The 26,215-nt window shown below is 33.9% G+C and overlaps 1 protein-coding gene across 1 annotated transcript; it reads right to left on the bottom strand.

The window, feature by feature from the left end:
• Nucleotides 1-8,384: 8,384 nt before the first annotated feature.
• Nucleotides 8,385-8,739, bottom strand: LOC106006373 (60S ribosomal protein L39-like). Its single transcript, XM_045089497.1, has one exon. The coding sequence runs from the start codon at nucleotides 8,737-8,739 to the stop codon at nucleotides 8,584-8,586; it is 156 nt and encodes a 51-aa protein (XP_044945432.1). The 3' UTR covers nucleotides 8,385-8,583.
• Between the last annotated feature and the right edge of the window lie 17,476 nt (nucleotides 8,740-26,215).

Here is a 26,215-nt window from a genome sequence, read left to right as displayed (position 1 = left end):
CTTTGAGTGGCCCATACTTGACTCTTTCTTGTGTGACTTGTTTTATTTTTGTTGTTGTTTTTGTGGTTTTGAATATTATAATGTGGTAAGTCTGAAATCAGAGTCTCTATTACCTAGAATGTCCTGTGTATTATTGAAGTCTGCAGCTATCTATTTGTTTTGAATTTTTTTTTCTTTTTATCTTTTTCATTTCCAAAGAGTATATTCCTTCTATATCCTCATATGTGGTTACTGCAATCTGTTTCATCATCTTTGTGGTCACCCAAGACAGATTTTCTTAAGTGTCTGGAGCCAAAAAGAGAAAAAGAAAATATTACTGTCCAGGCCTTTGCTTGTTCCAGCACTGCTTAGCTGGGACACTGTTTCAATACTAAGTTGCCAACAACTGCTTTTTCTTTTTCTTTCTTTCTTTCTTTCTTTTTTTTTTTTTTTTTTTTTTTTTTGCCTTCACCTCCTACTTGTACAGAGCCCATGGAGCTATCAGAGATGCAAGTCTAGGGTCATATCAGATATTTTTTAAGCAGGGACTTTGTCCTGAGTATATGAATTTTACTTTCTCTTTTGAGCCATTATTTCATAAGAGACTTCCTCTTCTGTTTTCTCCTGCCCAGGTTTGGATCTACATTCCACTTGCTCCATCTGCCATATGTTGGCTTACATGGCAACAGAAAGTGAATGTCTTCGAATCTTTTGACAGATTCCGCCAATGCTCAGAAAGTTGTTCTAGCCCAAGGTAGAGAGGAAGAGGCAGCAAAACAAAACTTAGCCTCTGTGCCAGTCAAAGCATCCATATTAGTGCCCTGGCACCTGCAATCTGTTCCAGAAACTCCACCTTCCACCTCATAGTTGCTTCCACTAAATTGGAAAATAGCACACAGTAAGCAGTTGAGCAAAAGTGCCAGAACACTGTCTTGCCAGAAAGCAACCACCATTTTATCTAATAAGCAGTTCTCTGGTGAATTTTTTCCCCCTATTTTGTAGCTATGTACTGTGAGATATTATTCAGTGAGGCATTTTTGTGTGTATAGTTATGGGATCCTATATAGCTGGACTTTGGGATTTTCTCCACCTTTGCCATTGCCAGGCTCTAAGCTTTATATAAATTCCTTAACTTTCTAAGTTTTCTCTTCCGATAAGAAATATCGATTCAGAATTCACACCAGTTTAATGTATAGACTGGAGCTTAGATTTTCCATGTAAAACATTATTACTTTTTAACTTGGGAGTATCAAGAATCTTCACTGTGTTTTTGAATCTACAGGCAGATCTTTTTCTAGATTCCTTTATGGTTCTATCTTTAATGCAGACGTCTCAGTTCTAACTTCAAGCCATATTCTTTCTTTCATGGGTATTTAAAGCCATTACTCTGTATGATACAGTCCACTCCTCCCTCTGTAGCTCTAAATTATCTCTTTGTTTCTAATACTAAAAATGTTCTGTTCTTTTCTATAAGCTCCAAAGTCCATTTTAAAATTCCTACAGTTGCACCGCATTTTAAAGATTGGCACAGCAACCATTCTGCATAACCTTGCCCCATTTTGCCTGAACTTAAAATTTCTTCATCGATTCTTCAGCTCACTTTAATCTGCATCTATCTGTATCACACCACTGGAGTTACCACCGTATCTATGACCTGCAAATTGTCAAGTTCAGTATCTTTTATACTTTCATTTTATTTGATTTCTAGGCAGCATCTGGTGCAATGAATCATTTTCTTCTTCAGCACATTTGTATTTATTTTCTATGCCTGTGTCTCCTATTTTTCTTTTATTTCTGATAACTCTATTCACTACTTTCTCCAGCTTCCCCTTTAATAATTTTTATTATTAATATTTTTAGTTTATTACTGAATTCCCTTTATTGATCAACCTGAAGTATAGACTAATATATTCTTATGCATTCCAATAGCTTCAATCACCATATATACGCACATAATTTTTTTTTCACTAGTAAGAATGTCTACTTGACATTAATACTAATTGCCTTAAGGAATTTAGAGCCAAATATTCCCCAAATCTGAATACTTCTTACCCTTCCTAAAACTAATATTTTGGAGGCATCTGGGTGGCTCAGTGGGTTAAGCCACTGCCTTTGGCTCAGGTCATGATCTCAGGGTCCTGGGATTGAGTCCTGCATAGGGCTCTCTGCTCAGGAGGGAGCCTGCTTCCCTCTCTCTCTCTCTGCCTGCCTCTCCATCTACTTGTGATTTCTCTCTGTCAAATAAATAAATAAAATCTTTAAAAAAAAACAACTAATATTTTGCTTTGTTCATTTAAATAAATACCAAATTTATCTCTAACTCGTTCAAATTATGATCCTGGGAAGTATCATTTAGTCTTCTCTCTTCTTCCTTCTTTCACTCTATGTTAATCAACAATGAGCTTTTCTACAATCAATATATATCTTAATTTTATAATTTTTTCCCAACTTTATTGTCACCATACATATGCAATGAACCATCCTTTATCACTGAAGTAGTATGATATCTTCTTGATTGGTCTCCATGATTTCATTCTTCAGTAAGGCATAAAATTTCTCCCGGAATGAATCAGAAATGTCTTCCTAAAATGAAAACAAGATCTTGCCACTTGTCTGACAAACTTCAACAGCAACTACCAATTGTATATAATAAAGGAGGAAACGTAAAATGAAGAAAAAGAGAAAGAGCATAAACAGAAAAAGAAATAACGAAATGATTAAGTCTAATAATTACATTAAATATAAAAGGTCTAAACACACAAAATAAAGACAAAGAATGGCAGGAGTAATTTTAAAAATTAACCAACTACAATTTGTCTACATGAAACTTACTTCTAGTCTTAAAAATAATGCTAATATTGCCAGATACAGATATATTAAAAAGTGCGTATTGACTACTTTTTCCTGTCACACTCAAAATTCAATTAAGATGTAGCATAGTACTAACCATAAAAAGTTAAAACTATAAAGCTTCCATAAGGTAACATGGATGATATCATAACAACTTTAATAAATGCAAAGATTTCTTAAAGACAAAAAGCATTAACATCAAGCATAAAATATATAAATTTAACTTAATCAAACTTAAATTTTTTTAATAAAAAAAACATTGAAAATTAAAACTGGAATATTACATACTCAGAGTGAATACCATGGTTAAGAGTCTGTTTTTTGATTTGTCTCTCTCCATTTTTTCTCTATGCTCATTTTATTTATAAAATTTCACATATGAGAGAAATCATATGTTATTTGTCTTTTTCTGACTGATTTATTTTGCTTAGCATTATATGCTCTAGCTCCATCTATGTCCTTACAAACAGCAGTATTTCATTGTTTTTTTAAGGCTATATATACAGCATGTGTGTGTGTCTAATGGAATGTGTACCACATATACTGAATGAATATACATCTTCTTTATCCATTCATCAGTTGATGGACACTAATGGACACTTGGGCTGTTTCCATAGAATGGTTATTATAGATAATGCTGCTAACATAGATCTGTCTTAATGAATATTGTGGCATTTGGAAAAAGCTAGACACAGAAATTTTATACTTTATGATTTCAGTTACATGAAACTCAGAAAGTGGAAGAATCAATCCAAGGTATAAGAAACCAAAACAGTGGTAAGGAAGATTAACTGGAAAAGGACACCAGTAAACTTTCTTGGTGGTAGAAATAGTCTATACTTTGACTATGGTACAATGGATACATGAGTATACCAATTTATCAAAACTCATTAAATTCTGCATTTAAGATCAATGCATTTCTTTGTATGTGAATTTTAGCTAAAAATACATAAATGTTAAGGTGATTTTCTATCACATGTCCTGAAGTTTGAAGGTAAGCAGTACATACTATTTTCTTTCTCTTCTTTCTCTTCTTCCCAGAGCCCTCTCTCCCCTTAGCATCCTTAACATGGACTTCCACTATTAAGATTGCCTAATAATCATTTGATGGCCCCTAGAACATCAACATTTACATTTCCTTCACAGTCAGGAATACAGAGAAAATGGGAGGTTCAAAATTGGTGACTACTAGTGTATCAGCACAATTTTCCTGGACATTTCATCCAAAAACTATGACTTATATGTAATTTGATATTATCTTCAAGAGAGCCAAGCAAATATAATTTTTGAAAAGGTGAACACAATGCTACTCCCAAGATAATAGTTCTTTTATTTAGTAAGAAGAGATAAATAGGTATTAGAAAGTTAATACTAAACTCTATTGGTTCTCCACCATTGAAGTTTCCAAGTTTTCACACACAAGCATTTTCATATATATATATATATATATATATATATATATGAGTGTATGTGTGTGTTATATGTGTGTGTATGTATGTATGTATGTGTATACATGCATATATACACATTTAGGTAAAATGTGTATAATATAAATTTTATATACATAAAATTTGGAAACCTCAATGATATATGTATATGTGTACACACACACACATATATATGAAAATGCTTGTGCGTGAAAATTTGGAAACTTCAATGGTTTGTGTATGTATGTATATTAGTGTGTGTGTGTGTGTGTGTGTGTGTATATTGCAATTTCTCCATCTCTAAGAATGATGACCCAAAGCCTCATCTAGCTATTGCTTTCATCTTTGAGAAACAGTCCAGAATTTCTGAGTGATATAAAAACGACTTCACTATGTCATTGTTGATCCTCATTTGTTAGTAACCAAGAAGTTTACAATTTTTATGTTCCAAATACATCCAATATAAAACGGTTGAGAAAAAACAATATAAACATTGTAATAGCTTCATTTGTAAAACAGAAGAGTGAAAATCCCTCAACTGTTACTAGTTCATAACAAGTAACATCCTTTGAGGGAAAAAATGGCAGACATTTCCTTGTTTCATACGTTTATTGTGATTAACATTTATGCAGAACCAACCAATTGTTGAAGGGTACTGTGAACAGAATAGATTATGACCAGGGGTATTGTGAATTTAACTAAGCTTCTAACTGCATTTTCTGTCTTCTTCTCTAGTAACATTTATTTTTGGGGGGGGGGTTCTCTTTCTCTCTCTCTCTCATTTCTTCTTTTCTTTTTCAGGCTTTGGCATTCCCTTTTTTCCACTAGGGCCCATAAAATCATTTCCTTTGCATGTGTAGATATGATGATTCTTACCATTCTGTCTCCATGATACCTGTCTCTGCCCCTTGGTGGTGATAATTGAAAAGAAAAAGGTATTGAGGGGCACCTGGGTGGCTCAGTGGGTTCAAGCCTCTGCCTTCGCCTCAGGTCATGATCCCAGCGTCCTGGGATCGAGCCCCGCATCAGGCTCTCTGCTTAGCAGGGAGACTGCTTTCGCCCCTCTCTCTGCCTGCCTCTCTGCCTACTTGTGATTTCTGTCTGTCAAATAAATAAATAAAATCTTAAAAGGAAAAAAAAGAAAAAGAAAAAGGTATTGAACTTATTTTCCTTTCAATTCCAAAGAAATTCTCTGCTTTGCATTTTGTTAACCCATATATTAATTTCATTCTTCCAATTAACTAGTTTTTGGATAGACCTTTTAAAGCAATGGCACTATCTTAAGGTGGTATCTTTCCTATTGTTCAAGATAGTATGTATCAGCTTAAGTTTCTTTTAGATTCAGGTCCAAATTAATCAATATTTACTTGGGTTTGCTTCACTGTTTTTGATATAGACTCTTGTTCTGTGATTTTTCTTGTCAATTATTTACTTTTACTATACTTAATATTTTGGGTTAGATTTTTTTAAAAAGGAGGGAAAAAACAATATTATTGCGTCTATTTGAAATAGAGGACATGAAAGGATTCTTAGCACTACTTTAACTTTTGGATGGACAGGCTTTCTACCTTGACAGCAGGTCACTCTGTGATCTGAGGCACGTCCAGAGATTTCTGACAGGTTAAAAATGCCCCAATTGTGCCATGCTTGTGGTAGCAGCAGCATGTCAAGTAGGCCAAAGGAAAACTATTCAGAAATATATTCAGTTAAATATTTTAAAGAACCTTATTTCTTCAAGAAGTCCTGAGTAAAACAAATCCCAGTGGGAGTCTCTTGGCTTACCCATTAAGGCTATTAATAAATATAGATTCCAGGACAGAATTGCCTTATGGCTACAATAAGAGTGACTGTGGAAACACAGATTCCCATTGACATCTGGTTGACCTAATTCTCCTAGTTTATAAAAGGGGATACTGAAAAAAATTTCCAAGAGCTGAATATCTCTTCATACACCTCATAACTATTTCTCTGAACTTCATCATGTTAATGATTTTTAATTGATTAAAATTATATATTGAAGATTTTATTACAGATACTTATTTAATTTTTTCACAAAATTGTGCTCTTCCTTATGTTAAATGATTCCTTTTAATTAATTTATTAATCTACCTCCAAAAATATGGATTTTTTTTATTTTCTCAGAAGCAAGTATTTCACATATTTCTTTTTTTTAATTGGATTTAGATCTTATGAATTTCACATTTGTATTTCTAGGCTAAACAAAATTTTAATACATAGTTATAAAAGATCTGATTGAAGAAATGTTGAACAGTGAGAAGTATGTGAGCAGGAGAGCCGTAGTCAGAACCATCTTTCCCTGAGGAAGAAACCAACTGTCCAGTCACAGTGGGTCCAGGCATGAAACAAATTTCTCTCTCATTTTATAGAAGTGTGAGGGATATAGCTTAAAGATTCTCTTGACAGGGTCAAGTATAAAGGTGTTATTATCCCAGGGGGCTCTAAATATTGAGATGGTACAAATCTTACCTGATCAAGGAACTGAGACACGAGATACTGTATTGCAGATTTGTGAAAAGACCTGCAGTTTATTGTTCAAGGAGACATTCCAGGCAGACCTGAGATCACCTTATTCCACATTTTAGAGTCTTTACCCACACATGGGTCAATATTTTGTGTAACTTAGAATGTTTTCAACTGCAGATGTTAGAAATCCATATAAAACTACCTGAAACTTCCAAATAGAATGGGCCAGATAACAGAAGAAATGTAGCAGTTTCAAGAATTATTATAACTTCGAGGACCCTCAAAAGAAAGAACCAAGAATTCAAGATAACATCAGCTGACATCAAAACTGAGGAAGGGTAATTTCCAAAGTGAAGGGAAATGTGAATCTTTCCATAAGACATGGCCAGTTACCGAAGAGGTAGGCTTCACATCCCCATCGCTGTTATTGAATTCTCACCAAAAAGTATCTCAACATCCATTATGTTAAATCCTAAATAGTAAAACATATTTAAGTATATCACACCTTTTCTGGCTTCTTAAGAAATTATAATAAACTTATAATAAATTATAATATTAATATATAATATTATAATAAAATTATAATATACTTGATAAGAGCATGTACAGACATTGATGGTAATTGAAATGAATAACTGTTTCCCTGGGGGTGCCTGGGTGGCTCAGTGGGTTAAAGCCTCTGCCTTCGGCTCAGGTCATGATCCCAGGGTCCTGGGATCGAGCCCCGCATCGGGCTCTCTGCTCAGCAGGGAGCCTGCTTCCTTCTCTCTCTCTGCCTGCCTCTCTGCCTACTTGTGCTGTCTGTCAAATAAATAAATAAAATCTTTAAAAAAATAATAAAAAATTTTAAAAAAATAATAAAATAAAATAAAAATAGCTGTTTCCCTGACTGAAGATTTCTTTTAGAAGATATGAGAAACATTGCTTTCAGGAGCTGAAAATTGGTAAAATGTTAGAATAAAATTATTTTTACTATGTTTATGAGCTACCCAACATGAAACAAGTTTCCTTAGCACGTGTGTAGTAGGATCACTGAAAGCATAATGGTAGACATGCTGCCAGCAAATCTACAGCCAATCCTCAGAGCAGATCATCGGCAGTTAATGTCAGTTACTAAGTTGATTGTGAATGAGTTTATGGTGACAAAAAACGTTTTAGGGCCACAAGATAAGGTTCTGTTGGGAAAGGGATCAATCAAGGTTAAAAGTTTCATGAAGTGAAAAGGCTATGGAAATGAAGTAATCTGGGAATAAAAATCAGGCCTAAAATAAATTATTTCTATATATATTCTAGTACCTTATGCAGACATTTTATTTTTCTGTGGGCAGATTAAGATTAAAGATTAAGAAATTTCCGGGATTCATTCTTATTTGACTATGTGTAGGTTTGTAATTGTAGGCAAACTACTTCTGTCTTTATATTGTGGGGCTCTCCTTTAACATCCCAAACTGCTCACCTTGAGAATTTAGGGGAAAAGCAAACTGTAACTTAGAGGGAGACATCCTCTTTAATTTCCCTTCCTCCAATCTATGATATAGAAGGATACCCTTGGAAGACACAATCTACCCTGAACCCTGAGCATACTCCGTATTTTTCATTACTACACAGGGTGTGATGACTTTTTTTTTTTTTTTTTGTAACAGCTCAAAGGCCTCATGTTTATTACCAAACCAACCCACTGGTGCAGAGCTATAGTAACAGAAAAATCTTTCGTTGATAAATGATATCTATTGGCCAGGCAGAAAGGTGTTTACAGGGTGATGGAATAGAACACATGATCCTCAAGTAGCTTAATTAAATACGTGGTGTCAATTAGGTGTGTCATTGCGTGATGTGAGACGCCTTAGAGACCCAGCTTGGTTCTCCTCCAGTGCCTCCTCTTGGAGTTGTACCTGATTTTATTACCAGTTTTCATCCGAATCCACTGGGGAATGGGACAATTCTGCTTTTGTTTCTTGGCCAGGAATTGCTTGATCCTGAAAGTGTTGTGAGAAGACATGGTTAATTAATAGCGCGCAGTGCACAGCAGGATGGCCCGAAAAAGAGAAACCATGACTTTTGATCTGGACTTAAGGGCAGCTGGAGGGGTTAGGCAACAAGAGCAGGCTTGCTTTCACTCACAGTGAAACTAATGAATTCCCCAGTCCAGGGTTCCTCTCCAGAAACACTGCCCACTGTGTGAGCCGGATCCAAGATGGGTCTCTGTGTTGCACGTGAGGGATGAAGAAGCAGCATGAGCATCAAGCTGACATTCCAGCTACAGCTTCTCACTTGAGTAATAAAGTGTGTCTGACTCTGGAATTTTGTGTCTTCGTGATACTATGTGTGTCAGGCTAGTTTGTTAGCTTACACCTAGGGTAAAATTTCACTTTTTCACACCCTTCATAATTGACAGACACATCTTGTGGTGCTGAGGGGTATGTGTGTATGTATGCATGTAATCTTTTCTCATGAATATATATTCTCAGAACAATTTCTGAAGAGCACATAGCATAACTGGAAAAGAAAAATGATAAGACAAAATGAGGACAGTAAGATAAAATGATGTGTTTATAAAAGAACAAAAGAAGCATTTGGAAAGAAGTTAGCATTTGAAAAAATCTAGAGGTACTGTCTGTGAGTTTGCTGCCTGGCTCCAGTGGGGGCAAACTGTTAACTACAAATCAATATGGTTTTTAGCTCCATATATTGAAAGACAGATCACAGCCCTGTGATGACCCCATTGCAGGCTATTGTTGACCAACGCAAATCACTCTGATGTCAAGTGGTGAGAAGAGTGATGAGCCGTCCTTAATCAGCACCAAGTACAAGTAAAAATATAGATAAAACATGCAATCAATGCTTCATATCTATAATGAAATAAAATCATCTTTTTCAAATTGATTTATTTTAGAGGTAGGAACTTAGCACTTTAAAATGATTGCTAGAGGGAAAAAGTAAACATACTCTATAAATCCATTTAATATCCTTAATATAAGCTATGTATAAGTTGATAAATTTAACCTGTGATCATGAAAGGAATAAACATGGTTAGATTAGTTCAAGAAATGTATCACAGGAAAAGATAAATAATACTATGGTAATATATCTTATGAAATTAGAAAACAGACAAAAATTTTCAAATTATCATGAGTAGCATAAAAACATTGATTATATTGTTAAATAAGGGCAGAATGAAACTGTCATAAGTCAATGATCTCACTCTGATAAGCAAGAGATGCTGGATAAATTATTAAAACCATAGGTATCAAAAAATCTTAGAAGGATCAAGGACTAATGGGAATAAAGTTCTACAGAAGGAAGTAATCTTATCAATGAGCTGAAAATCTAGAGCTATATCTGGAGCCATTTACCAACTGAGTGAAAGTTGGAGTCTGAGAATTTAGGCTTCTCTAATGACAAGGATGCTACTAGAGGACATAGAGGTGACATGAATGAGTAGGATATTAACTTAATGATATGGTTTTTATGGTTTGTTTTGTACAAAACAAAAAGGAATATAAGCAGAAAAATGCCAGTTCTAGAGATAGAATAAGATATTACTAAGCAAACTGGTTAAAATAAGAAATTATTATACAAATATGATATATTTTTAACTGAAAGATGAGAACTATATCAAAACATCTGGAAAATGGCAAAAATGATTAGAGAGTAAATTTATGAAAGCAAGTATTTGAAAAGACATTACAACATTAAATAAATCAATGACCTAAATTTCCAGTTTTAGAAACTGGAAAAAAAAAACAAATCAAACATAAATATTAAGTGGATATAAGGAAATAATAATTATTAAAAACAGAAATCAATTGCATATAAATAAATTTTAAACAGAAAAATTAAAAAGTGAAAAACTGACCCTATGAAACAACTGATATAATTAATAGACCCCTAGCAAACTGCTTATGAAAAAATATAGAAAATATATGACTACAAATATGAATACAAAGAATGTCATCACATTAAAAAGGCAGTAAGAGCCTATAATAATGATTTTTGCAACAATCAATATGGCAAACTGAGTGACATAGGCAGTTTTCAAAAACAAACACAACCTACTAAACATACAGTAAAAGTAAAAAATCTTACGCAATCCAATCTCAATTAAAGAAATCGATTTCTGGGGTGCCTTCGGTGGCTCAGTGGGTTAAGCAACTAACTCTTGATTTTGGCTCAGGTCATGATCTCAGGGTCCTAGCATGGAGTCCAACTTTGGGCTCTGTGCTCAGCAGGGAGTCTGCTTGAGGACTTCTCTCCCTCTCCCTCTGCCCCTCCACCTGCTCATTCTCTCTTTCTCTAAAATAAATAAGTAAAAATCTTTTTTAAAAGTACAGAAATCAATTTTAATATTAAACGACTTCTTGCAAATGGACTATACTCCCAGATTATTTAACTTGTCAATTGTTCCCATAATCCATAGAGAGATATCTTCAATCTTACACTAACTCTTACGAAGACTAGATACAGAGAGAACATTTCCTAAATCCATGAGATCACTATAATCTTGATTCCAAAACATGACAAGAATATTTTAAATAAAAGTATATTACAAACAGTATTTTCATGAATATTTAGCAAATTGACTCTATTAGTACATAAAAGAGAAAAACATTAAAGAGGTTTTCTGAAGGAGGGTTTACTTTAACAGTTTAAATCAATTCATATAACTCACCAAAATTACAGAAAACATTTCTGCAAAAGATTTCAGAGAAAAGTTTGGAAAAAGTCAGTGAAATTAATAGAAAAGGACAAATAATAACAAGTGTTGGCAAGGATGTGGAGAAAAAGAAATTCTCATCCATTGTTGGTGGGAATGTGAATTGGTATAGCCACTGTAGAAAACAGTACTGAGATTCTTTAATAAATTAAAAATAGAAATATCATATAATATAGTAATTCCACTACTGAGTATTTACCAAAGAAAATAAAAACCTAATTCAAAAAGATATACTCACTCTTAAGTTTATTGCAGCATTGTTTACAATAGCCAAGATATAGAAGGAGCCCAAGTATCCACTGATGGTCAAATGGATAAAGGAGATGTGAGTACATATATAATGGAATATTACTCATCCATAAAGAAGGATTTCTCTCCATTTGCAACAAATAAATGAGTGTATAAGTATGATGATAAGTGAAATAATTTAGACAGAAAGACAGATACCATATGACCTTACTTATATGTGGAATCTAAAAGTCAAAGCAAATGAACAAACACACAAAAACAGACTCACTCATAAATAGAGAAAAACCCTGTGGTTGCCAGAGGGGAGGGAGGGGACGTAAGTGAAATAGATAAAGGGCATTAAGAGACACAAACTTCCACTTGTAAAATAACATGGAGATAAAAAAATATAGCATAGGGAATATAGTCAACAATCTTATAATAATATTGTATGGTGACTACATTTACGGTGAGCACTGAGTAATGTATAAACTTGTCAAAACAATGTGTTGTACACCCAAAACTAATATGACCTTTTATGTTAATTATATTGCAATAATAATTTAAAAATCTTAGTGAAATAAGAGTTGAAAGAAATGTAAATTGCTAATAAGTATATTAAAATATTGAGGTAATAAATTTGGTAAAATATCAATGATGAAATATTAGATATTAGAAATGATGCAAGGGAGAATATTGTCACTACATCTATACATAATTTTACTGATTATCTTAAGGTAAGAAAAAGAATTAAAAAACACAATGATATGGATGTATAAAAAAAACTCTATTTTCAGGTGATATAAATGCATATGTAGAAATTCAGGAAGAATTTATAATCTATTAGTAAATTTAATGAAAACCTGAATTCAGTGTCAGTATATAAGAATAGATTGTATTTCAATATTGCAGAAAAAATGAATTTTAGAAATACCATGAAGAACTTGTAGGTGGTCAGTCGGTTATGTGTCTGTGTTTGGCTCAGGTCATGATCCCAGGGTTCTGGATTTGAGCGTTGTGTTGGGCTCCCCGCTCAGAGGGGAGCCTGCTTCTCCCTCTCCCTCTGCCTTTCCCTCTTGCTTGGGCTCTCTCTCTCTCTCTCTCTCTCTCAGTGTCAAATAAATAAATAAAATCTTTAAAAAATAAAAATAAGTAAAATAAAAAATATCATCTGATATACTAGAGATACTTGGAGAGGGATATTCTATGACCATAGCTTGGAAGACTCGATCTCATAGGTGTTAGTTCTTCCCAAATGATCATAGTATCAAAATAAACTCAATCAGTCCCTGTGGGAGTGTGTAGGGGCTTGTGTGGTGTGTGTGGCATTGTAGGAAGTATGTGTGTGGCAGGGTGGTTATTCTAAAATACAGGAAAATGCAAAAGGTGAAAAGGAACACAATTTTGAAACCCTATGTTCTCATAGCAGCCTCCATACAAAAGTTTATCTACCTTTACTCATAGTTGTCTAAACCTGGATTAACCACAATGTCTTTTACTATGTGAATGGATAAGCAAAGTATGGTAAATCCAAACCGTCAACTATTATTCAGTGATGAAAAAGAATAAGCAATCCTGCCATGAAAAAAAGCTTAGCATTCACATTCCTAAATGAGAGGACCCAGTTTGGGAAAAACAAAAAACAAAAAACTACTTTTGTGTATTTCCAGTTATGTGATGTAGTGGTGTGATTCCAGTTGTATGGCAAGGTGGTAAATAAAAGACTGTAGAGACTATGAAAAGATTATGATTGTTAGGGGTTGGGGGGCAGGGATGGCTACCTGAAAATACCAGCGGATTTTCAGGGCAGTCATTATTCTATATGATACTATACCGATAAATACAAGATAGTATGCATTTCTCAAACCCATAGAACAGTAGAGCACAAATTATTAACTTTAATGTCGGCAAGGTTTAAAACTTGGGGGATCTCTGAAAAGAATGCTGTGACAAGAGAATGTGACTCAGCAAACCATATGAAACCACCACACTGAAAGAGATGGAGGAAAGGGTTGACCTAAATGTCTTTGGAAATGAACGTAAGACTCAAGGCAAAATAAAATTGCGCATTTACACTGTGCTCCAGCTGACGAAATGTTTCCCGCAGAAGTATTTGTGAATGATTCTGATACTACTATGAATGTATATACAAGAACAGAACAATGAAGTAAATTGGTGGCAGGTTTCTAACCTGTAGGAGGAAGCTACAATGATCTGTGAAGTAATATATAGGAGTTGGAGACCCCAAAATGACATCAGGTTTATGTCAATATAGACACAATTAGATGTAGAAGCATTTTATATATGTGTTTTGCATGGGTTAGTATGCGCATACGTATTTTGTGCTTTATCTGTTGCGAGAGCCTCAGGTCAATGACACATAGAGGCAATATGCATGCCTCACACCCAGATCTCAGTTTCTAATACTATTTGCCAATAAAAAGAACCACGGATCATTGGAGAAATGGTTGATTTTAGGATGGAGTCAAGAAATATGCAAGTTGAGTCCAGGGCATATTAGTACAATAAATATTTGTAAGCCCATAATGTAAATATGTGATTGAATAAATTAAAAAATGATTAAATAAGTGATTGAGTAAATTGGCACATGGGAAAGAAAAGACAATGTCCTTATGGAGAATAATCACAGATAAAACATGTCAACACTCTGTCTTCAGGAAGAGTGCAAGACTGCACGTAACAACTTCCTTCCAAAGTGTCCAGTGAAGAAAGAGGATAAAGACAAACTGAGAGTTTTGGGGGCGGGGTGGGGTGGGTGAACCTGTTGGTGGCTATTGTGGAGGGCACGTATTACATGGAGCACTGGGTGTGGTGCATAAGCAATGAATTTTGGAACCTTGAAAAATAATATAATAAAAGTAAATTAAATAAAAAATCATTTTGCTGCCAGAGGAACCTGGCACACATTTGTAAATCATGCTAATAACTGCTCTGGAAACAATTCCATGAAAATGGGACTGATCCCCCGTGATCTTAAACCTGTCAACCCACAACTCCAGGGTTATTGCAAGAGGAACATTAGACAAATTCCCACAGTGGGCATCCTGGTAAATACCTGACCAATCCTCCCCAAAACTCTCAGGGACATAAAAATAACGAGAAGTTTGAGAATCTACCACAGACGAAAGAGATCTAGAAAGATATAACAACGAGAGGTGATATTCTGGATAGAATCCTAGAATATAAAAAGGACAGTAGGTAAAGCTAAGGTTATGTGAATGAACTCTGGACTTCAGTTAATAATGACATGTTGATATCGGTTTATTAAATCATAACAGATGTACTACGCTTACATAAGACATTATACTAGTGGAATCTGGGAGTAGCGCAAACTTTGTCACAAAATAGTTTATTAAAAAGGAAAAAAATACTCCTTGACATCTTTTATCTTTTTTATCTATTTTACTTTATATTAACATAACTGTGCTTGGCTTCTAGGAACCTGAAAAATTCCATTAGCAAGTTGACTGAGCCAATAAGTACTCTAAGTACATGATTTTCCCTCTTGATGATCTGATACGCATCAGGGGAAACAGTCCTAACCACGTTGGTTTCTTCCTTGGCAGGTTATCGGCATAAGCTTTCAGGGAGGGAGCAAAGTTAAGAATTCTTGTCACTGCAGATTGACTGTTTTAAGGGGAATTTTGAATTTTAATTTTATTTGTAATATCAAACAAATTATTTTTTAAAAATATGTATCATGTATGAATGTTAATTATAATAATTTATATAATCTCTGTGAGGTATGTTAATTGTATGTATTATCTTTTTTTTGTGGGAATATCATGATGAGTGTCACAAGACAGCTAAAATAGTCAAGGTTATCCATCTATCTATTATGTATCTATGTCTATCTCCATCTACATACCTCTCTATTCCTTCCCTGTGTATTTATTTTATCTTTCTATCAACTTATGTATATGTGTCAATACTTGATGATCATCTAATGTAACATTTAAAACATCAACAAAATAATTAATTGAAAATAAGTAAACCCACATTGGTAGGTTGTTATGTTAAGCAAATAATAATATATTAAACAAAGTAAATAAAACAGAGGCCTTAGGGCCCCTGTGGCTCAGTGATGAATGTCCAAGTCTTGATTTCTGCTGAGGTCATATCTCAGGGTCGTGAGATGAAGCCCCTCCGTGGGCTCTGCACTCAGAATGGCGTACACTTGAGATTCTCTTTCTCTCTAAAATAAATAAATAAAATCTTAAAACAACAACAGCAGAGGCCTTAAATACTGGTGGCACTGTGTGGCTGAAATTAAGTTTCTAGGCCATCTCATTTGCTTGACGGGGCTGAAGGCGATTGTTCCATTCTCGTGCTGTGTGAGAACTATCACAGGGTGAGGTTCGGACTGGAGATTGTTTTAAAACTGTATGATAGGGGCACCTGGGTGGCTCAGTGGGTTAAACTGCTGCCTTCGGCTCAGGTCATGGTCTCGGGGTCCTGGGATCGAGCCCCACGTCGGGCTCTTTGCTCAGCGGGGAGCCTGCTTCCCCCTCTCTCTCTGCCTGCTTCTCTGCCTAACTGTGATCTTCTTCTGTCAAATAAATAGATAAAATCTTTAAAAAAAAAAAACTGTATGATATTTCCATATGGCTGTCTTTTGGAGAAATAAAATATTAGGCCGTATCAGTCAAGGTCCCTAAGGCCCTAGCATGTGCTAGTACATTTCTATCTGCCAATATTAGCATTTACCTGAGGGTTTTTCCCAGAGTGCTTGGAAAGACCCTTGGCTCATGGCATGGTAGACAGAGGCATCCAGGAACACTATTGTTTAAATATCCTGGTGCCTTTCACTAAACCAGCATAACTCTGAGGAACATGTTTACATGGGCTCCTGGAGCTGACCCAGCTGAATTAATTTTCCATGGCTACCAGTATAAATGCCTCATTAACACACCTTTGTCGGCTGCCTTCTGTTCTCTGGCCCACTTCCCAATTTCTTTCTTTCTTTTTTTTTTTAATTGTATTTGGCCCTCAGTTTTTGCTGTGGTGTTCAGTGATTCATTAGTTATGTGTAACACCCAGTGCTCATCACAGCACGTGCCCTCCTCAATACCCATCACCTGTTACCCCCTCCCTGACCCTCTTCCCCTCTGAAACTCTCAGTTTGTTTCCCGTGGTCGGTAGTCTCTCATGGTTCTTCTCCCTCTCTGATTTCTCTCCCTTCAGATTCCCCTCCCTTCCCTTATGGTCCTCCGTGCTACTGCTTATGCTCCACATATGAGAGGAACAACATGATGATTGTCTTTCTCTGCTTGATTTACTTCACTTCGTATAATCCTTTCCAGTTCCATGGTTGACGCAAATGGTGAGTATTCATTGCTTCCCGATTTCTTAACCTCCCAAAGAAATTACTGCCACTTAGATTCTTGTCTCACAGTCTGCTTATAGAAAACTATGGTATTTACACTCTCCTAAATTTAAGTATACTCTGAGCATCATCAGTAATATGACAACTAATACATTGAAACTTGTTAACACAGTACAATAGCTATCCTCTAGAATTGCATAATAAGACTTGAGAGGTCTTATGGAAAGTAAGGATCCGTAGACAAATACAAATTTGTCATTGTCTATGACCATCATCCTTGGTCTGTACATATTGCTTCCTAAATCCAAAGCATACCTTAAATAATTACCTTAAATAATGTGTACATAAACATTTATGTAAAGTCTCATATGCAGCCTGGCATTCCTTAAACCAAAGTAGTAGTTACAAACCAGAATGAGACGAATATATATACTGCACACTTACATAGGTATAAATAGTCCTTGAATTAAAATAATGTAATTGTACTTCAATTTCCAAAACAATTTTTACTGCAGAACATCTATAATTAAAAATAGCTACATATACAAACAAGATCACATTATTTTATAATCTGCTTTTCTACTAAAATCAACTTAAAAATTCATATCAACTGGTACCTTAATTATTCATAATGTAGAATACATTAAGAATACTATCTTGGATAGTTAGTGATCTATTATTGCAAGTTATTTAGATCATGTTGTATTTGGGTCTTCTAAATAGTTCTGAAAACTACTTTGTGATAAAATGAAAACATAAATTATTTCCACAGGACATTTGTGTCAAAAGTAGTACATATTTCTAAGTCTTTTCCTAAACTGCTCCCCATGAAAAATACTACATTTACATTATTTTTCTAGGATGTTTGATGTCCATTTTTCTAGACATAGACCTATATTGGGATTTATCATTTTTCATCATTGCCAGTGTAGTAAAAGGAATAAAAGTGCATTTGTGCCTTATGTATTTCTCAAATAGTTATCTCATATATTTATTGGTCACATACTTTTCTTCTTTTGTGAATTCCTTTTTCATGTCATTGTGAATTATGATACTTCTTTTAAATTCTAAAAGCACTTTTTATATTCAAATTATTTGCCCTTAGTCTTTTATAAGTATTGTAGTTACATTTTCTGAGTTTCCATTTAAAAAATATTTTTGTCTTAATTATTATTTCTTCTTTTTTTTCTCTGTGAATATTTCTTTAATTTTCTTCTGTCCTATTCTCTCTCCTCCCTTCCCTTCCTTATTTCCTTCTTTTGTTTCTTTTTCACTCTTCTTTGCTGCTTTCCATTTTGCATCTTCCTATTAGAGAAGTAATATTTTTAATTGTCAAATCAACATTTTGATTAATCAATTTTATTCTTGGAGTCAGGCTTAGGAAGTTCTCAGTCATGTTAAATTGTATAAATGTTCATCTGTATTTCATTCAAGTTTTCATATTATTATACTTTCACTTTTTTTTTTAATGCATCATGCAATAGTTTTGGTGCATTTTAAGGGATGACAATATTGGGATTAGGGAAATGTTGCAGTTACATTTGGGAGAATGCTTTTTCTGAACTTTTGAATATGAAAAGCCTCAAGCCAAGACTGGAGAAGCTGTTTGAAGAAGTAAGGGATATAAGTGATCTAAAGAATTATTTTTAAATAAAGGAAGAGGATGATCATTTCTGTAGAGAAAGGTAGAGAGTTTCTTTTGGAGTGTAAGGTTACTTCCAGAGAGCCAGTAAATAGGGATTTATATCCAAACAGGATACTGGAGAGAGGAGTTGATAAGAGACTAAGTGAAACATGGATCCCAACGAGAGAGCAGGCTAGGGCTAAAGAAAGCAAAGTGCCCAGAGAATTCCATTTGCTGGACAATGGATGTTATTCTGCTGGTAGTAGTGGTGGATAATATGCTATTTAAAATTTACTTGTCTACATTGTAAATCACTTATAATGCTTCAGTTCTCCTGTTAGGTCTATTATACAATATCAGCTTGATGCCAGCCTTTTATTAATTCTACCTTGGATAATAAAAGAATACATTGTTGACACTTGAACAACAGGGGTTTGAACTGGTAGGTCTACTTAAAGACGGATTTCTTTTTTCTTAAATAAATTCAGTACTGTATTTTCTCCTTTCTTATGATTTTCTCTTTTGTAAAAAGGTTTATTTATTATTTACCTGAGAGTGAGAGAGCAAGAGTGAGAGCACAAGCAGGAGGAGGAGGAGTAGAGGGAGAAGGAGAAGCAGGGAGCCCGATGTGGGTCTCAATCCCAGGACCCTGAGATCATGACCATGCGGAAGGCAGTCGCTTACCCAGCTGAGTCACCCAGGTGCCCCCTTATGATTTTCTTAATAACATTTTCTTTTCTCTGGTTTGCTTTATTGTAAGAATACAATATGTAATATATATAACATACAAGATGTGTTAATCGACTGTTTATATTAACAGTTGGCTAAAGTAGTTACGTTTTAGGGGAGGCGAAATTATTAGTGGACTTTCAGCTGGGTGGTTCAGTGCTCAAACCCTTGTGTTGTTCAAGGTTCAACTGTATACATACAAAGCAAAGCAGCTAAAGTGTCCGTGATGACCATCTGAGAGAGTCTGCTGAAGCCGAAAGCCTGGGCCAACGGTCAGCCATGGTGAAACAGACACGTAACTGCCCTTTGCACTTCTCTCAGACACATGGAGAAGAGCCAACCTATCCAGCAGGCAGAGGGTATGTCTCTCAAACAGCTAAAAGGGAATGGGTAACGCAGGTTAGAGGGAACTTAGACACTCAGTACTTCTTAGAACAAGAGCCTTTCTTCTGTTCTTTCCTAGGTATGTTAGTATCCTATGTTACAAAGTGAAGATGAATTTTTAAATTACTTAATCTTATTTTTAAAAAGCAGTAGAGGTTTGATTGAAAATATACTCTATTTAAAGATTAATTTGGGAAGAATTTACCCATCCTTAGTATTAATTCTTCTTCATTTTTCCCATAAAAGAATAAGACAGCCTCTCCTACTATTCAATATTTATCTGTGTCCCCAAATGGTATTTTTTGATATTTTAACCTTGGTATTGCATAATAAACAGTTCTTCCTAATTTTTGAAGTATTTTTATACTAGTATGATGAAACTCTCAATTTTTCATTGCTTTACCACATATACTGCTGACTATGATTTTTACTCTTGTCATTTTCTAACTAACTTGTTTTTGTTTTTATACTTCCAATGTTTTGAGTAGATTTGTTTGAATTTTCAGTTAGAAAATGTCTTCTCTGGCAAATAATGATAATGGTGCTTGCTCAGTTTTGATTAACACATTTAATTACTTTTTTCATACTTGATTGCAATGGCTAAAATCCAAGAAAAAAATGTTCCGTAGTGATGAAAATGAATTACCTGGACTTAAAGCTTTTAATGGTGAAGCCTAAAGTGTCTCAGCCTTTTTAATGATGTTTGCGATTGACACTATGCCATACCAAAGAAGTAAAGTTATATTATTTTTATATTGATGTTTTATAATGACAGTTGTTAAATTTTCATTGACTTTCTAAACATAATAAACAAAGAAGTTTCCCAAGTTATCTCCCTGTTTTAAATGTATTAATTGATTACTGTGAATATCAATTAATTCATATGGTTACTCTTGAAGTCTTTTAATATATTTTATCATACTTTATTATTAATTTCAATATATAGAATCCTTCATTATGGACTGTGTTACATCATAATAAAGGACCATCATGTTCTTTTTGTGATTTTTTTAAAAATCTGTGACCATCAGGACTGTGCAAGTTTTATAAAATTGAGAAAATTTCTGTGTCTATAAAACCCTAGAATGTCAACTAAAATTTATTACTCATGTAATCTAGCTCATGTCACCATCTGGCCTGTACTTTCCTGAGACAGTCTTATAATTTTATTTTTGTCCGTTCAATTTTTCCAAAGTCTTGCAATCATTTTAGGCATTATTAATTTGTACAGAAACTTACTACAGAAAGTCAAAATCTAAAAATATAGTGATATACACAAGTTTTGTAAACCTCAACTAATTGGAATTATTTCCATGTTTTATGTATTTTCCCTCCTTTAATGTTTTGACTTTTCCATTTTATTTATTTACTTTAAAACAATCACTGAACAATTTAAGATGAACATGAATTACCACAAGATTTTCATTTCCTATTTTAAAATTTTAGTTTTCTTTTCCTCACTTTTTAAAGTTTAATTATACTCTCTCTCTGCCTGCCTCTCTGCCTACTTCTGATCTCTGTCAAATAAATAGATAAAATCTTAAAAATATATATAATAAAATTTAATTACGGATTTTTAAAACTTTAATTTTTCTTTAATTTTTAACCATGACAGACAATTTTTAAGTGTTCTCTTTATATGCCTTTTTTTAGAAAAAGATTTTATTTATTAGAAAGAGAGAGAGAGCACAAGCAGGGGGAGCAGCAGGCAGAGGGAGAAGCAGGCTCCCCACTGAGCAGGAAGCCTGATCCAGAAATCCAACCTGGGATCCTGGATCACGACCTGAGCTGAAGACAGATTCATTACTGACTGAACCGCCCAGTTTTTATATATATTTGACTGAATATCATTTTATACATTTCACTCCGATGTGTGCGCTGAGTTATGTTTGTAATAGTATTGAATAGACTTCATTACTGTTTTTGTCAACAACTGTGCCTTGAAGATTAGTACTTTTTGTATTTTTCATCTTGCCCTACATACCATTATTTAACATAGTACATTCTGCTCCCTTTTTTCTTGAGACTTTTATGTTACCTGAAGCTACAGTCTCCTGAGTGGGTGTAGAAAATGAGACAGACCTTCTTGGAAAGGAACTCTATGGGAGACAAGTGGAGGTTTCTTTTCCACTGCCAGGCTTAATTTTCTGATCTCAGGTTAGAGGATGGGCATGGGTAGAAGGCACATGCCATTGTCCTACTGGGTCAAGTTTTGTTATAGGAAATGTTTGGAAGTAAGTTGATTAAAACCAAATATTGCTCTCTTGGCCCATTCTTCTATAAATGGTAGCTCTTTGTGAAATACGTCATTGAACAATAGCAATGCTATTTCAACATTTGTTCTTTTCCTTGTTCTTTTCCTTTCTCTCTCTTTCTTTCTATGTGGGTGCTAATTTTAATGAGGAGATTGAAAAAGATGAATCAGTATCATACAATTAACTAAAATTGTATTCCAGATACCTTCTGAATAGTTTGTTTGCAAGCCTTATTATATACATCAAGACAATTATTTTTATTGGAGTTTATCATATAAGCTATGGTATTAATATTTTTCTGATTCCTCCTTTGAGACACAAAGGATTGGTCATAGAGACAGAGGTCTGAATAAATAATATTGTTTATACTTGCCTGAACTGGGGACCCTGAGATGAATTGCTGAAATACAGCTTTTTTGCCAGTACAGTAGCACCAGCAAATGTTTAATAATTGATTTAAAAACACCATATATATGTATATATAGTATATGCTATGTATATGAATACATATATACACATATATATACAAATACATATATAGTGTTTCAATTATGTATATACACATATATATACTTTTTTACAAATATGTATTTTTATTTTTTTTAAGATTTTTATTTTTATTTGTCGAGAGAAAGAGAGAGAGACTAAGAACAGGCAGGCAGAGGCAGAGGGAGAAGCAGCCTCTCTGCTGAGCAAGGAGCCCGATGTGGACTTGATCCCAGGATGCTGGGATCATGACCTAAGTGGAAGGCAGCCACCCAATAGACTGAGCCACCCAGGTTTCCCACATATTTTTAAAAATAAATAAATATATGTTAACTATTTGTACATTTTTAGTTAAAATATTTGTATATATATTTATATATTTCTCATAACTTTTACTAATAAAAAGAAGTTACAATACATAATTTAGAAATAATGATAAAATATTTTTAATTCCATTTATCTGTTTCATTCTCATAGAATGCTTTCATTAATTTTTTTTTGCCAAGCTTTTATATGTGAAGCCAAATTCTAGTTGAAATTGACACAGGAGCACACTTATGAATGAATGTTGTTGGCTGATGCTTTATTTTTACACTAATGAGAAAAGATGACAGTGAGGCAATTAAGACATACATACATTGAGGCTTCACTTGTTCATCATTGACAGGAGTGACTTTACCAAACTTGCCAAACTGAATATTAGTTTCCGATACTGAAACAGAAGATTTCCTCAATGTTAAAGTTCTATTTGTGATTTAAGGACTATTTAAGTGTGATTTAAAAATATCACACTTTTTTTTAAAACATATCACACTTGTAGGCCTAATCTACATAATTACATTTTTCCATCATTGTTTTAAGACTAGAGAGTCAACAGAACAGTATCTCAAACCCTGACTTCCATGGTGCCACTCTTTGTACCACGGCCAATATCAAGCTGTTGACACGATCTACAAGACCACACTGTGGCCCGTTATTTTCACCACATAGTTTCAATAGACATAGATAACCTCAACAGCACAGAAAATATAAAAATGTAACATAACTAGGAGTAAAATAGTTTGACTATATATTAACTTTGTTTTTTCTAATGTGATTCATTTAATTAAACTTCTTTGATTTAATTCTCAATAATGGCCATGTTTAAAGCCAAATTAATCTTCCTGGAAACAAAACTGTTGCTTGTGTGACCTAATCAGCCATAACACATCCCCGTTTCGATATTGGTTCTGAACTTCGAGTTCATTTAATCACAGCCTGCAGCACCCATTGGTATTTTCACTAAGTGCTTTGGGGTGTGGTCAGTGTGATAACTTTAGTAAGATAATTCATAAAGAGAAGAAAATGAATCCTCTTCTTTAATTTTGTATTTATAAAGGAACTTATTAACCCAAGTGTTGGATAGCAGGCATTTGGGAAATAATTTCAAGTAGTGATTTCCTTTTGCTTAGGATAAATCTATGCCAATAAACTATCCTTTAATTAATTTTATTATCTCACAGCCAGTTTGCCTACATATAGAGAAAGGAAGGGGCAGGCATCATTGACAAATAATCAGCTCTATTATCACACAGGCAAGTCTCCTCCCAACAAGCACAGAATTCCAGATATGTGAAATACTGTGTACAAAAGCTGAATAAAAAGCAGAGGTCAATCTAAGGGAAGACATCTATAATCCCAGGCAGTTAAAAATATGTCAGGGATGGGGCACCTGTGTGGCTCAGTGGGTTAAGCCTCTGCCTTCGGATGGGGTCATGATCCCACGGTCCTGTGATTGAGCCCCACATCAGGCTCTCTGCTCAGCAGGGAGCCTGCTTCCCCCTCTCTCTGCCTGCCTCTCTGCCTACTTGTGATCTCTCTCTCTCTGTCAAATAAATAAGTAAAATTTAAAAAAAAATCAGGGAATTGTAAATATAAAAATTGTAAATATAAAAATATTGTAAATATAAAAATATTGGTGACTTTAAATAATACTTTATGGCAATTTTTCCTTTTCTCCTCTTTCTTCTTCTCAGTGAGTTGTTAGGATATAATTGTGCAAAATGGAGCAACAATTTGTCAATTAAATGAAGTCAAATCTCAATAAACTAACATAATTCCAATTATATTTCAGAATAATCATACACATGAAGTTGATTTAATGGTTCATTAGCCAAAGTACATTTTACTGTAAAAAATTTTGTTGATGAGCTATCATACTGATGCATGGGCTAAGTACTTCTCTCAATTCTTCCTTTGTCAATATATTCTTTGAGATATATATTTAAAATAACCAATAAAACAACATAATATTTCTTATATGTAACCAGACTATTTTGAGAGAACCCTAAATTCAGAAAGTCAGACAGCTTTGGAAGTTTGGTGCCTCTCTATTCTAGATTGTAAGTAAAAATTGAACACTTAGCTTTAATTTACCGATCCAGAAAAGTCTCTACCCAAATTAAAATTATGTTAAGGCATGCACATTTAAAAAATAATTTACTTAAAGAGTAAGCTGTTCATAGTGTTTTTTTCTTTTAGTTTGAATTTTTTTTCCTAATTTTCTCTTTAAAACAGAATAATTTTCCTTCTTTACCACAAAAATTGTGAATTAACCTTAATTAAAATGAGAGTATTACTTCTGCCCTAGGGCAGTTTCTTTAATTAAAGATGTGTATTTTAAATCTCTAATAAAAAAATGCATGGACTCCATATACCTTATTTTTGCGATAGTAAATTAAAGTTATTAGGAAGAATGGCTTTCCTACTGTATTCCTACTATAATAGATCTTTCAATACCATATTTCTTATGAGACATATCTGTCAAATATTTAAATTGGATTATTAATTTATTCTTATAGCTCAGGGGCAGAGTTTAAATTTATATGCAAATGTCACAACTTCTAAAGGTCTGAATTCATCTAGTTTGTTGAAGTGTGACTTTGTATCGAAGATCATGTGCATATAATCCCTTGGAATAAAAATGACATTCTCGAGTTATCTTTAGTATAATAACTGAACAGGAACATTTGAATACTCATAAATGTATAAGATCTATTTTATAATTCCATAAATATTTCATACAAGAGAGCCTTGCAATGTGTTATCATTCACTTTCAAGTTGATATCACTAAATATCAATATTAATCCAAATAAGTATTTTTTAACTTATTGTCAAGGCTTAATAAAATTAGAATTATAAAATATGCCTTAAATAATTTGCAAAGAAAAGAGTATTTCCACACAATCCCTGATCAAGAAAAAAAATTATACACAAGTCAATTCATTCTTATTTTGAAATAGCACCAGAAATAATAATTGTGAACCCTGAGTTAACCTATTTTTTATGAGAAACATTTATAGAAACACATTCTTCATATGGTACTTAATAGTCTTTTTAGGTCTTCAGAAAGATAGAGAATTGTTTAATGCATCTCCTTTTTTAACCTTAATATGATCACATTCTGTTATTAAATCATCCCTAATGGTGCTGTTTTTCAGGCTAAGTGCATCAAAATCATTTTTTTAAATATATATATATATATATATCCCCCCCACCGCAAGCCAAATTGCCTCAGCCACTGGGCTATGGAACCACTCCAGGGCAGGTCCTTGGTCTTATTTATCATCCCTGTGTCTCTCATAACTCACAGCACCTTCTATATTAATAATAGACACTCAATAAATGTTCATACAATGAAAGATTCCCAATTCAAAATTAGTGCATTG

Source organism: Mustela putorius, unplaced genomic scaffold, assembly GCF_011764305.1.
Source record: "Mustela putorius furo isolate JIRA1106 unplaced genomic scaffold, ASM1176430v1.1 tig00003845_pilon_pilon_pilon, whole genome shotgun sequence".
NCBI lineage: Eukaryota > Metazoa > Chordata > Mammalia > Carnivora > Mustelidae > Mustela > Mustela putorius.
This window is presented reverse-complemented; position numbering and strand designations above follow the sequence as displayed.

Bases quoted from the DNA above. Each gene is read 5' to 3' on its own strand.
- LOC106006373 (XM_045089497.1), bottom strand. From the start codon at position 8,739: ATGTCTTCTCACAACACTTTCAGGATCAAGCAATTCCTGGCCAAGAAA.